A 13,270-nucleotide genomic window follows, 5' to 3' on the forward strand; every position below is an offset into this window, starting at 1 on the left:
ACAGCCTGAATGACCAATAAGGTGTATTCATAAAGGCGTGTGACTTGTGTTTACTTACTGACTCCTGTAGTAGTCTGTTGTGCTAGTATCCACCACAGTAGGTGGCGATACGCGTGTTACGTCACGCCAATCTTACCATACTGGTAAATAGAAAAACAAAGAAGAAATTCCAACGGGCTCATTTCTGTTCCCTGATTGGCTAATAAAAAAATATACGCGAAGGCGATTGGCTGATAGTTTTAAACGGACTTCTGGCTGATGTGGTTGACGTATATTGATAAAGGTCCAATAAGGATGCACCTTTACAGATACTGCGATTTCAAATTTTTTAAAATTTAAAAATAGATCGATAACTTTAAAACGAAAGCGCAAAAATTATGTGCGATTTATGTCTTTAAAATCGTAAATCGTGAGTGAAGTCGTTGTTGAATACGAAAATCTGTAGGCGATCAGAGAGCGCGTTTACCTTTATTCATCTTTAACTGGGATTAATTTACATGAACTGCTAACCAGACAGCGCAAACATGCAGTGTTAAATGTGTTGCTCTTGATTTTACTACTACATTGCATATTAGCTCGCTATCGAGTTATCTTAAACTTCACCAAGACGGCAGGAGAGGTGTTTTTACAGCCAGATTGTAATAAACCATGCCGTTCAAGCGGGGTAAACACTGCACGGTCTCTAAACCTAAGGGTAAAGTGAATGGTCTTGACAAGCAGGTGAGAACACTGACGTTTTGTGTTGATTTACGTTAGCTATCTACCTGTCAATCTAGCAGATTTCATGTCGCATTTAAGATTTATTTGTATCAGTAGGTTATATAGCTAATAATTATTTTTGCATATATTACTCTTCAGATTAATTGTGAACCGTACGGCGTTGGTAAACAGCAACACAAACAACGTATGATGGTTTATTTGTTTTCCTTTGTTGCAACATTATGTTTATCAGGTCAAAAGAACCTCATCCTCCCCTCAGGGTGGACCCAAGAAAAGATCTGCTTTTACTGATCTTACAAATGTAAGCAAAAGGATTGCTATATATTTAAATAAAAAATAAAGCTTGCTTGGTGTGATTTGATATAATTTACACTTTCACTTATGCAGAGGGTCTTTGTTTTTTACATATCAGACAGTATTTCTCTTGGAAATAATTTAAAATAGAATGGAAGATAAGCATTGTCCTTTTCCAAACAGACCAACAAATCCCAGAATGGTGACCCAGCAAAGAATGGCAAGCAGGGCAAAAGGGCACCAACAAGCAAAATGGTTAAGACTACAGTCTGTCTTAAAGGGTAATGATTGCTAACCTTCAGACCATTGCTCTCAAAAACCATTGTTATCTTGACATTGGCACAAGAACAGGCAGCTCTGTATTTTCTTTCAAAAATTGCTTAAACAGTTTTCACTCCAGGTCAAAAAGTGTCCCACATGAGAAGCACTGCAGTGAGGCTGAAGGTCCAGTGGAGAAGGCTTTATTAGCAGATTCCAGCGAAGCACATCCTGAGGAGCAGTCCCCGGTCCCGCAACGTCTGGAATCTGATGGTCAAGAGCAAAAGGTCAGACTTGAGGAACTGTTTATCATATATGTCAGAGTGAGTCCTTGTATCATCAGTCATTTTACCATCAGTTTTGGCATTTTTAATAAGAGATGCATTTATATGGAATTTGGGGTTGCACCTTCATAAAAATGCATGCATCCCATTGACATCTGAGATAAATGTCTGCATTAAAGATCATAAAAACATGTTCATGAACAAAAGAGGTATGTCATCGTGCATTAAAAAGGATAGTGTTCACTGTCTCTGCAAAAATGTGCTTAAATTGTAAGAAATTTTTGGTCACAAACATTTATTTAGAAAACTCATCCAACAGGACATTTTTAAAATTAAGCTTAAATTATAATCAGTTGACAAACTGAGGAAAAATAGGAAAAAAGAGGGGAAGTAAATTTACACGGGAGAGTTCCCTCAGGGATTGTGAATGCTACCTAAAATTGGACTCTTGCCAAATGTGTTCCCTTAGTCACGGAGAGATCCATTTTGCTGCTTGAGGCATCTAACAGACCCATCTAATCACTGTTGGCATTGATGCATATTAACAAGTTTGGTCAAACCTAATTATGTGTTAGCTTAATGACCCTCCTGCTAATCTAATATATCTGCATGGCGATTTAATTTCCATGGTAGTAGGGCCCTGTTCTTTTAAAAGTAACACATTGAACGTGTATGAAGACATTGGTGAACATCCATGTGGCACTGGGGCCTGTCTTGACAACAGTTCACAATAATTTCATGTGGAAAATTAAGTATAAATAATTGCTCCCAACCTATTGCCACATTATGTCAAAGAGAGGGAATACAATGAGTCATGTGTGTTACAGCTATGTAATCATACATCAACAAAGATCAAGCACCAAATATTTCAATGCCATCCTGTTACAGTCATATCTAACTCGTCCTGAATATACTACTCCAGGTATTTTACTACAGGTATCTAACTGCAGGTATCTCTTATCTATGTCCAAGTCTTTAATGGTGTTCCTTTCTTGTTGCTTATCCTCCTCAGATAGCAGAAGCTTTTGACATTGATAAAGATCAGGCTGGTGACTACTTGATGAGTCCGGAGTATGCCAAAGATATTTTTGACTACCTCAAGCATAGAGAGGTAGCATTTGATTTATTTAAAATTATTTTTTGCTGTTTTTGTTTGGATGCATTTATGTTTGTTAGTATGTTGTGTTTGGCCCCAATTTTCAGCTCCTTCTGATATGTTTGTTCATTAAAAATATTCATGATAATATATAATCTTCTTTTGAAAATGGATGCCCTTGGTATAAATGTTTGTGTGCATTTGTTCATTTGTTCATTTGCTTCTTTCCAGGAGAAATTTGTTTTGACAGATTACATGCACACTCAGCCAGACCTGAACGAAGACATGCGGGGCATCCTCGTCGACTGGATGGTGGAGGTCCAGGTATGCCTCCCAGTTGCTGTGTTGTGCTTTGCCGTTTAGCGACATTTCCTTCACTTGGGAACCTTGACAAGTTTCTGCTTTGCCTGTCTCTCTGGCTTCTCTGTACAGGAGAACTTTGAGCTGAATCATGAGACACTGTATCTGGCAGTGAAGCTCATAGACCACTACCTCTCTGTCACTGTGGCAATGAGGGAGTCCCTGCAGCTGATTGGTTCCACAGCAATGCTCATTGCTGCCAAATTTGAAGTAAGTACATAAAGAGAGTCTTTCCCAAAAGCATCATAAAAAAGGTTATCATTCACTGCTAGCGCAAGTATCACACTGAACACACTCTCTCTCGTTTGAGATGATCTTTACATTGCAATTTGCCTAGAGCAATAGCAAAAGGAGAGAGTTAGCTGAGCACTGTTTGTTTCATGCATGGCTCCCATAAGCTCATATTCATAAATATAACTTAAAAGTACTTAGTGGTTAACTGACTAGTGTTGATGATATAAATGTGTGGTATAGCTGTACAGTGTACATGATGGTTGTACTTCACCTACAGTCGCTAGCATGTCTATAATGAAAGTAAGCATCAGTGAGATGACCTCCTTTAGCTAATATTAATGACATGCATAATGAGCAATGTTTGCATTTTATGAAGTGGCCCTTTACACCCTCAATCAGAACAAATGGTTGACTGTACTTTTCCGTAAAATACTTCAATCTTGGAATAGGAGCAGTGCCCTCCCAGTCTTGATGACTTCCTCTACATTTGCGATGATGCCTACAAAAGGCAGGAATTCATTGCCATGGAAAGAAACATATTACAAGGACTTAAGTTCGATATAAACATCCCTGTTCCTTATAGATTTCTCAGGCGGTATGCAAGGGTAAGTTGTGGGTTTTTTTGGTTTTTTTATACTACTTTTTGATTTTTCATTTATTTGTATTTACTTCCATCTATAGTTTACATGGTCAGTCTGTATGTCTTCTGCCTCTGTAACCTTTGTAAGTCTGCTTTTGTAGTGAACTCTTAGAATTTAGCTTAGAAAGCAGCCCAGTGGCCCAAACCTAATTAGCCAATCTGTAAAATAGATTTAGAAATACCCAATCCAGTGCAAGCCACCTTCTCTAATTTAATAGTTATTTTATTCAAATAAATGCATAGAAAAACACTGAAGCTTTTTAAAATCAAAATTCCTTATTTTAGACTATATCATGGCAGTTGCCATGAGTGTATCTTGTTTGTTGTTGTTTTTGGTCTAGCTCGTCCATTTGCTGTTATTCTGGAGCCGGGCTTTTAAGTTAATTGGGGGGTTAATCATATCCATTCAGGTGCAGCTAAATGCTTCATTGTGCACTTTATTATGCTGTAGGATAATGGCTGTAAAAAACTGCTGTACCAAAGAATTGCTTAGGACTAAAATAATAAATGACCCTTGACAAACTTCTGAAATGAGCCAAGACTACAGAACCCGGCGGGGAATGTCTGGAGCTCATATATAAGCTAAATTCCGAGTGTGCCTGACTCTGGCTAACTTGGGCTTGCGTCCCTCTCTGATTGCATTTTTCCGTTTTACTTGGGCCGGGCCCCGCCACAGGTGGCTCGTGCGAGTATGGAGACGCTAACGCTCGCGCGCTACGTGTGCGAGCTGAGCTTGCTGGAGCTGGAGCTGGTGGCGGAGAGGGCCTCGCGCCTGGCTTCCGCCTGTCTGCTCCTCGCTCTCGTCACCAAAGGCCTGGGAGGATGGGTGAGGAAGCGCACGCGAACGCGCGGTGTCTGGCGCGTGCCCGTCGGTGCGCCGCAGCTGTCGGTAATGAGGCGTTTTCTCTCGCCGCAGACAGGGGCACTTCAGCGCCACAGTGGCTACGCCTTGAGGGACCTGGCTTCTCTGGTGAGGAAACTCTACGCGATGCTGGCCAGCCCGTCGGACGAGCAGCTCAAAGCTGTGGAAAACAAGTATTCTCATAAGTGGGTAAAGCAGATGCGCTGTACTAAAATCACACACGTGCGACTGCTGTTCCGTCTGATTCTCCGGTTTGTCTTTTTGTGTGTTTTGCAGGGTCTTTTTTGAAGTGGCAAAAATTCCCTTGGTCCATATTGAGACACTAGAGGAGGCTCTGTCTGAAGAAGATATTCATCAGTAAATCAGGAGATTCCGTCCCAGAGGATTATAAATGTTTTTTTGTTCCACTCAAATGTTATTTATTATATTTTGTATGTATTTAAATGTTTCGTAGTTTTGTACTATATTTAAAAATTCAAATATTCATTTTATGTGTAGTTCATAGTTGATTAAATAATTAAGCAGAAATTGACCGTATGTTTAGGGTACATCAAGAAAATGTGGATTTGAATGTACAGTTTAACGAAAACGTAATGTTATCTTTTAAAATGTTCTGTTGTAATGTTTAATCTTTGTTAGAGTTGTATTTCTGTGTAGTTTTACGTTCTTTTATATACTTGTATATCATTTTACACCTCTTTATCATGATTCTGTTATTATATAGGCAGTACTTTTTAATGGCTTTCTTCTGAAAAATAAAAATGATCCCATGTGTCTTTTTTCAGTCTAGTTTTACAGAAGTACAACAATCTGACTGAAAGGTTCACACTCTCCAAACACTTCGTTACTTTCAGAGGCATTTGCGGAAATACGTCCTTGCCGCCACAAGTGGGCAGCATGCATAGACTGCATTAGTTTCTTGTCTCAAACTAATGTTGAGAGATTCATAAATTACCATTTTGAGCATATTGTTAGAAGCAAGCAAAAAAAGCAATATGGAAAAAAGTCAAGTGATCACTAAATTCTGAAAAAGTGCATAAATCTGATATATTTTGTAGCAGAGTGCAATCTAAATGACAGTGAGTGTCTCATTCTCATTAAGGAACCAGTGCAAGAATTGTTTGACAAATTATAATAATGTGCTAAATAGGTTGTCTGTGTGGAGCAATTCTCATCTTAATCTTTGGATGTATAGCTAATTTTGCTTTACAGAAGGCACAGAACAAATTCATAAGTGAATTCTGTAAATACACTGGCTGAGTAAGACACTAATAGATGGATGAAACTAGGAAAAGTGAGTTGGGGAAGTTAGATCCAGAGTTTTGGGGCCATCACACTGTACAACCTGGCACTAGGAACAAGAGCCTTATCTGGAGCACTGATAGTACAATACAATTAACAAAATTGAGCACTGTATAAAGGAAATAAAAAAAATTGCATAGCATCTAACCTTCTAAATGCTGGTAAGACTGAGGTGCTATTGCTTGGACTCAAAGATGCTAGGGGCAAATTGTTTAATATTCTACTAAATCTTGATGGCTTTTCAGTAACACCCAAAACTGCTGTAAGAAGAACATAGGTGTTACTATTGGCTCTAATCTCTAAAGTGACACATATGTAATGTTACTAAAATTGCCTTTTTTTTAAATTTGCGTAATATTGCTAAACTGAGACATATACTTTCCTCATCAGATGCAGAGAAATTGGTCCATGTTTTAATGCACTAAATATTCCAGCCCCACAGTATCTGAATGATCTTATTGTATACTATAATCCACTTTGTATACATTCTATACTATAATTACCTACAGTATATACTATATACTATATATTATATACTACATTACCTACATTGTATACTATAAATACCTAATTACTCTCAAAATATAGGGTTTCTCTTGGTTCCTAGATTTAGTTAAGATTACAGCCAGAGGTAGAGCTCTCTCCTATTAAAAACTCAAGACACACTTGCAATTTTTAAATCTAGGCTAAAGACTTATTTATTTACTCAAGTGCTTGGTTATCCTCCTGTATATAAAGGTGCAGAGCCTGGGGTCCCTGATTGTAGCGTTTTCTGATAATCTGAGATGTTGACACTGTCATCTTGCCACTTTGTGCTTTCACTCATATTTGTGACAATGAAACCTGAGGGGGGGTGGAATACAGTGTCTTAGAGAGCCCCCAGGATGGTGGTCAGTCTTCGGCACTTCCTTTTACTCATGTTGCTACAGATGAACCTGCTGTACTACATGCTGCATTCATGGGTTGTTCATCTTTACAAATCTAACCTACATCTTTCTGTTTTATTGGCATATTACTGTGGAAATGATGCCAACACTTGTCTAGACCTGTTCTTCAGTGACAACGCATCTAAAACATGTCGCAGTCCTGCCTGTAAATGAACTGATGCTGCCAGTAGATGAAATACGGCCATGTGCCAGGAACAGTGTGCCCACCCTAGGCCCACTGCAGTAACTGAGGCTTCCACATCTATACTCAACTACTTGGACTGAACACAACATAACAAATCATGGACTGGTTACTAGCTGGGCTGCCCAATGGAGGATGGTCCTTCCTTGAGTCTTTGTCTTTCCAAGGTTTCTTCCTTAATTCTGCCAGGGGGGTTTTCCTTACCACTGTCACCTCTGACTTGTTATTAGGGATTTGGACCCACACATTCATAAAGCTCCTTTGTGACAACGTGTGTTGTAAAAAACACTATATAAATAAATTTGATTTTGAGTTTAACTTTAACAGTAGATGAGCTATATAAGTCTTGCGTGTACAGGCAGGGGTGAGGTCATGTGATAAATTGGTGATGTGCTGAGGAACAGCGCCATCAAGATCTTTATATGTTATGACATATTAATGCGTCCAATTAATGCGTCTTTCAGAAAGCTGTCTGAACTAAATGCCATTTTCTGAAACATTTTGATCACAGAGGAGTTCCTTAAAAAATCTGAAGTGCTGTGACATGGTGCTTATGTGGATGTATGAAATAGGAGCAGTGAAGTGCTGCAGAGAGTGACTTAGTCATGAATGCTATGGTCAGGATATTTTGACTCTCACTGAATATGAATATGTATAACTCTGCATCTACAATGTGTGTGTGTGTGTGTGTGTGTGTGTGTGTGTGTGTGTGTGTGTGTGTGTGTGAGTGAAGCTGGGCATCATAAATTAGATGGGGGGGCCTGATGCTTCAAAAATATAACCTCTTTGTAACAGGCCTCCACTACTCACATCTCAGGTTAGTCCTATTCAAGCAAACCTTTCCTGAACAATGACCTTAAATGATTCAGTTATTTATTTATTTATTTTTCTATTTTATTTATTTGATTTTTTTACAGTTTTGATCCAACGGGCCCATTTCATCTTTGTCAACCAGCTATCATTACGTGGGAGGTTTATATATTTTGCTAACAATTCTGCACTCGGTGAAGGAGTTTTCAAAGATTCAGCGTTGAATGTTCTCTCACCCACTCGTGTCCTTTCTTCACTTCACGCTCACACATTATGTAGGCAACCTCATAACGTTTGATGAACGAAGGACGGGTGTCTGTCGGACAGCTAATACTTCAGCACCATCTTTTAACAGATTATTTCGTTCATGACCTTTTTGAATAAAGGTGATCATCACTGACTTCCTACCGTAGAAGCGGCGCTAACCTACGACATTTTTAGTGATACGAGTGACCAAGCAGCACCAGCGTTCGCGCAGAGCTGAGGTGCAAATCAAGTCGTTGTTTAACGCATCTGGCACGACTGACTTCGGTTTAGCAGCAGAACTTCTTTAGCAGACTTTGAAGAAATAGCACGATATAAAACCAGATTACGATCGACCACTAAACGAGTAAGTGTGAGGCTACCATTTTATTTTACAGATACATTTAGTAAGAATGGATTTGTTTGATATTTCTTTTGGGAGCGCATATATCTTAAAGTCTTCCACTGTCTTTGAATTAGGTACGATAACTATTGCATTAAAGAATCAGTTACATAATTTGTCTCACTTATTAATCATAAGACTCGTTGCCTCCTTGTTTATTTTATCTAAAGTAATTCGGATACATAAAACTATGGAAATGTAAACCGTATATAAGCGATTGGATGTGTAATATCCGGTGCAACAGCGAGTTAATTGTGGGAAGCGGCTGTAATCATTTCCCCAGTAACTGATTATTACGTTCCCAAATAGCAAACATTGTTTCTGTTCCTTTGTGGTGAGTTGTATTTGACATATGTATTTCCTCATGTCCTGAAAAGTCACAAAAACCAACATGTAGTTTGTGTGTGCGTGTTTGTGAATTTTCAGGATGTCCTGACTGTGTAGGACGATTGTAAAATATTGGTTACCTATCTTGGTAGGACCAACAGAAAGGACCTAGCAAGATAATGTACTATAAAAAGCTAAATTGAATTGTTTAAAGCTGAAAATAAATATGTATTTATACATTGTAGTTACATTATTAGTTAAGTGCATATAACAGATATTTGACCACATTACCGGGAAATTCTCAAAACCAAACGAGTGTGTGAATGCGCGCGTCTGGCTGCTGTATTTAAATCCGCATCTGCCAGTTACATTCACTCCTGGCACTAGTCATCTCACTGGAACCAAACGCTATTGTCTAAAACAAGAGCACACTGTGCTATAGACAGTAGTATATATTTACTGTCTTGTTATAAAGACATGTTTACGGTGCATCACTTTTTTGTCTTTCCGAGTGAAATGACTGTGAGCAGGGCTTCTATCAGTGTTTTACTATACATTCCGTCCCCTTTGGGTTCAGACTTGTATGTCCACGATGTAATCTGACATCACCGGTGACAAGCAAAACCTGTGAATGTTGACAAGCGAAACGTAAAAATGGTAGTTGCACAGCCGATGCTGCTGTTACCGTACAGCGGGGGGAGCTGAACTGTGAGAACAGAGTGGTGCAAAAGTAGTGCTGAATAAACATATGTTTAGTGCGTGCGGGGCTCGTGGGATCTGTAAGAAAGGATTGCAGGTGCTGAGCACAACACAGTGAAAGTCGTCGAATCATAAATGCGCTATTCAACTCATTGTTTTGAATATGTGAGCATCATCATCAGTAGCTGTTAGATTTCACGGGATGGTCATGAATAATAATTTGACAAGTCCAGAAATGGTGAAATCCATCTGTTGTTAGTTTCGAGAGATATGTAGACCAGCGCATACTATAATGAGCTTTAACGTGATTTTTATCTATAAGACACAGAAGTGTTTTAGTGAGAGTAAAAATAACAACTTATATGAAATTCAAGGTACAGTTCAAGTTACTGTGGAGGATGGCTAGTGGGTTCATTAATGTTCAGTCTGCTCATTGTGTTGCTGCTTCTAGTACACAAATTAGTTGTATTCTAATGACAATTGCAGAGAGAAAAATAGGCACCATAAAAGGCTTTTTTTTTTTTTTAGAAATTATTTTACAGATTTTATCTGATATGATTACAAAATTAAGTTTTTTAATTTAAAAAATCATTGCTTGTACTGAACGTTAATTTACAGACTAGTTCTAATTTTCACATTTTGATTGTTATCGGGCTTGATGGTACATGTTTGGATATCAATTATTAAATAAAGTTGTTCTTTCATCAAATGGTACCCATGGATGCTAGTATCATGTGTTTCAACACACTTATGACACTGATCCCTTTTTTTTTAGGCTTTGCTAGATGCTTCCTGAGGGGAAAACATTTGCTTGAGACAACTATGCTTGATACTTCAGCAGATAACATTGATTAGAATTTCACTGTGTTGAGGTGAGTTAAATTCATATGAAGGTAATGCTGAGATGAAGGTGATGTCAGAAAACCCATGACATGACATATGTAAACATGACATATGTAAACATGACACATTTAAACATGAAATATCTAAACATGACACATCAAAGCATGAAATATCTAAATATGACACATCTAAACATGCCATATCTAATCATGACATTTCTAAACATGAAATATCCAAAAAATGAAAGAGGGATGGATCATGGTCTTGTGAGGCCATACTCCTCCCCAGGACTAAGCACAGAATAGCACTTGGTAGCACAGACAACCTATAGCACAACATGAGCAGCAGGCTGTCAAGTATGAATGGCAATAGCTCTCAATCAGCATCTCAGTTAAATGCACAACTTAGTCCATATCTGTACCACTGTTCCAATGTTTATGATAATTTTGAATGTCAAAAGAAAATGAATGTCGGCCTAAATGTCAGACATCCTCTGATTGCATACCAGCAAGCACCAGTGCTTTTTGTTGTTTTGGTCAACCTGATTGTATTGGCTATTTTATTCTGAAAAATACCAATATATAGCAAGCCTATATTTTCCTGCATATCTGTGTGTGTTTAATTATATGTGGAGGAGGCTTGCTGTAAATATCTAAGACATCTAAGCTGTAAATATCTGAAACATTTAAGCATAATACATCTAAATATGATACATGTAAACAAGAGACATCTAAACACGTGTGAGCTCTTGAGCTCAAACTCAGGTCTGACAGGAGATAAACGTGAACTCTGACCACTGGACCAAAGAGCCAGCTCTCTGAGTTAGCAGCCAGAGCACCCATTTAACCTTCCGAAGTGACGGTCTCCGTCACACCATCATCTCCTTCGGAGGTTGAAGGTCTTCGTCATACTGCCTTCACTTCCAGGGAGTGCCCCTGTGCGTGACACTGTCCAAGTGTCCCTCTGCACAAAAGTGTCCTTTCCATCAGGGCCATGCCACAGAGACATCTAACCTTGACACAGAGACATCTAACCTTGACACATGTCAACATGACATATCTAAACATGACACATCTAAACATGACTCATCTAAACATGTTACATCTAAAGTAAGAAACATTCAGTAGAAGAAAGGCTACATCTTTCAGGGCGTTCAATGCAACAGCCAACTCTGTGCAATATTACCTTGTTGAAATGAGTCGAGTGCATCTAATTGGTGACTTAGACCACTTCTTGTCACCATGCAGCACACAATGACCGCGGCATTCTTATTTGCCTAAGGCACTTGAAGCTAAGCTCAGTGGTGAGCTATTCAACTTGCCGTCATTAAAATTCTTTTGTTCGCTCTTTTCAGAGAGAAAGTGTTAGACGGTCTGCTGCAGGAAAAAGAATTGACACTTGGATGTGTCAGGATTTGTCACAGCGAATAAGCACAGTTATTACGTGAAGAGATATTTTTTGTCAGAAAGATCCTAAGCAAAATATTCTTCAGTCGAGGACATTACAACTGTCTACCTATTTTCAGTTCTTGGTTTCATGTGTTGTTCTTGTACTGTATCAGAGGACATTTACTGTATATTGCAATAAATGCAGAGAGAATGTTAATGACATCCAAAGACAGATTATGAAATGGAGGGAATAATTGTGTCTTGCCTAATTAATATAATGAGCAGTCACCTATATGTTTAACAATCAATGGTATTCATGTGCACTAGGCAGAAGCCTACCCCAAACAGCAGACTAATTGTAACATTGTCTGTCTCCAGGTATCACAGTCAGCCACTTTCCAGCTGATGATGTCAGCTTCTTTAACGGTCAGTTGGTCATAGTAAGTCAAGTATATTGGACTCACCTGTCAAGGTTGCTACACGTGTCTGTTGTTATTAAAGGTCACATTCCCTGGGGCTTTCCTTCATTCTCTCTAGGGTATGTAGATACACAATCTCTCCTGGTGTGTCCTCTTTCCTGGGGCCCTGCCACAGTCAGTTCCATCTTTTTGACACCTGCTGACATTTTCAGACAGTAACAGAACTGAGCTGGGGTTCAGAAGGTGCATGTTCCAAATGGCCCTGTCGAAGTGAATAATTGTAGTAGGGTATGTTGAAATTTCTCTCAAAGATGAATGTTTCTGTCATGTAGAAAACCCACACAGCTCATATTGCACTGTAAGAGTTCCTGAGACCATGGAGAATTTCAGTTTTTTGTGATATTTATAGACCAATCTAGACTCAGTTTTTGCCTGATGTATCCTAGTAAAAACAATTATGTGGCCAACATTGGCCTGATCTCAGATTAGTAATCTGTCCATGATGTGATAAGTATGAACGGGAGTGTTTTAGGCACATCATAAATTAGAAGCGAACTTTCAACTCTCCACAGCTTTATTCCTTGGGATTTTTTAAATGTTCTTCTGGATCACAGGCGTATTTCTGTACACTGCTGCAGTGCTTGTTTCAGGAGAGGTTTAGCAGGACTGAAGGCCTTTTAGCATGCATGTCTGAAGAAAGGACCATGAAAAAACAAAATGGCATACCTTTCAGGGCCTTTAGTGCAAGAGCCAACTCATTTTACTATAAAGCTACACTTTTTTGTTTCTTTGCACTTTGACCAGCTCACAAGTATATAAGCTGTTGAAAATACTCTCTAAGGATTCGTAATTCTAAATCACAAAGGTGTTGTAAATAGGATCAGAATACAAATAAACATGCTGGCATAGCTAATAATACAGAAAGGTTGTTAGCCCAGCAAGGATGTTAAAGTCATATTA

General features: G+C 38.7%; 1 protein-coding gene across 2 annotated transcripts; it reads left to right on the top strand.

The window, feature by feature from the left end:
- The first annotated feature begins 269 nt into the window (after positions 1–269).
- On the top strand, positions 270–5,512 carry LOC113582857 (G2/mitotic-specific cyclin-B3-like). Of its 2 annotated transcripts, XM_027018875.2 has the most exons (11): positions 270–720; positions 953–1,021; positions 1,198–1,295; positions 1,415–1,559; positions 2,569–2,667; positions 2,884–2,976; positions 3,085–3,222; positions 3,696–3,851; positions 4,563–4,712; positions 4,803–4,933; positions 5,025–5,512. In XM_027018875.2, the coding sequence occupies exons 1-11, from the start codon at positions 649–651 to the stop codon at positions 5,107–5,109; spliced, it is 1,236 nt and encodes a 411-aa protein (XP_026874676.2). In that variant the 5' UTR covers positions 270–648; the 3' UTR covers positions 5,110–5,512. The 2 variants fall into 2 exon arrangements, with proteins under 2 accessions (XP_026874676.2, XP_081575648.1); XM_081719522.1 differs by having other exon boundaries at positions 4,563–4,933.
- The last annotated feature ends 7,758 nt before the right edge of the window (positions 5,513–13,270 follow it).

The sequence above is a fragment of the Electrophorus electricus genome, chromosome 8 (assembly GCF_041902795.1).
Source record: "Electrophorus electricus isolate QZ-2024a chromosome 8, ASM4190279v1, whole genome shotgun sequence".
NCBI classification, from domain to species: Eukaryota; Metazoa; Chordata; class Actinopteri; order Gymnotiformes; family Gymnotidae; genus Electrophorus; species Electrophorus electricus.

What these genes read in the sequence shown, in the direction of transcription:
- LOC113582857 (XM_081719522.1), top strand. Translation starts at nt 649, where the DNA reads ATGCCGTTCAAGCGGGGTAAACACTGCACGGTCTCTAAACCTAAGGGT. An exon ending in CTTTTACTGATCTTACAAAT is followed by an intron (nt 1,022 to 1,197) that starts GTAAGCAAAAGG and finishes TTTTCCAAACAG; the next exon opens with ACCAACAAATCCCAGAATGG. An exon ending in TCATTGCTGCCAAATTTGAA is followed by an intron (nt 3,223 to 3,695) that starts GTAAGTACATAA and finishes ATCTTGGAATAG; the next exon opens with GAGCAGTGCCCTCCCAGTCT.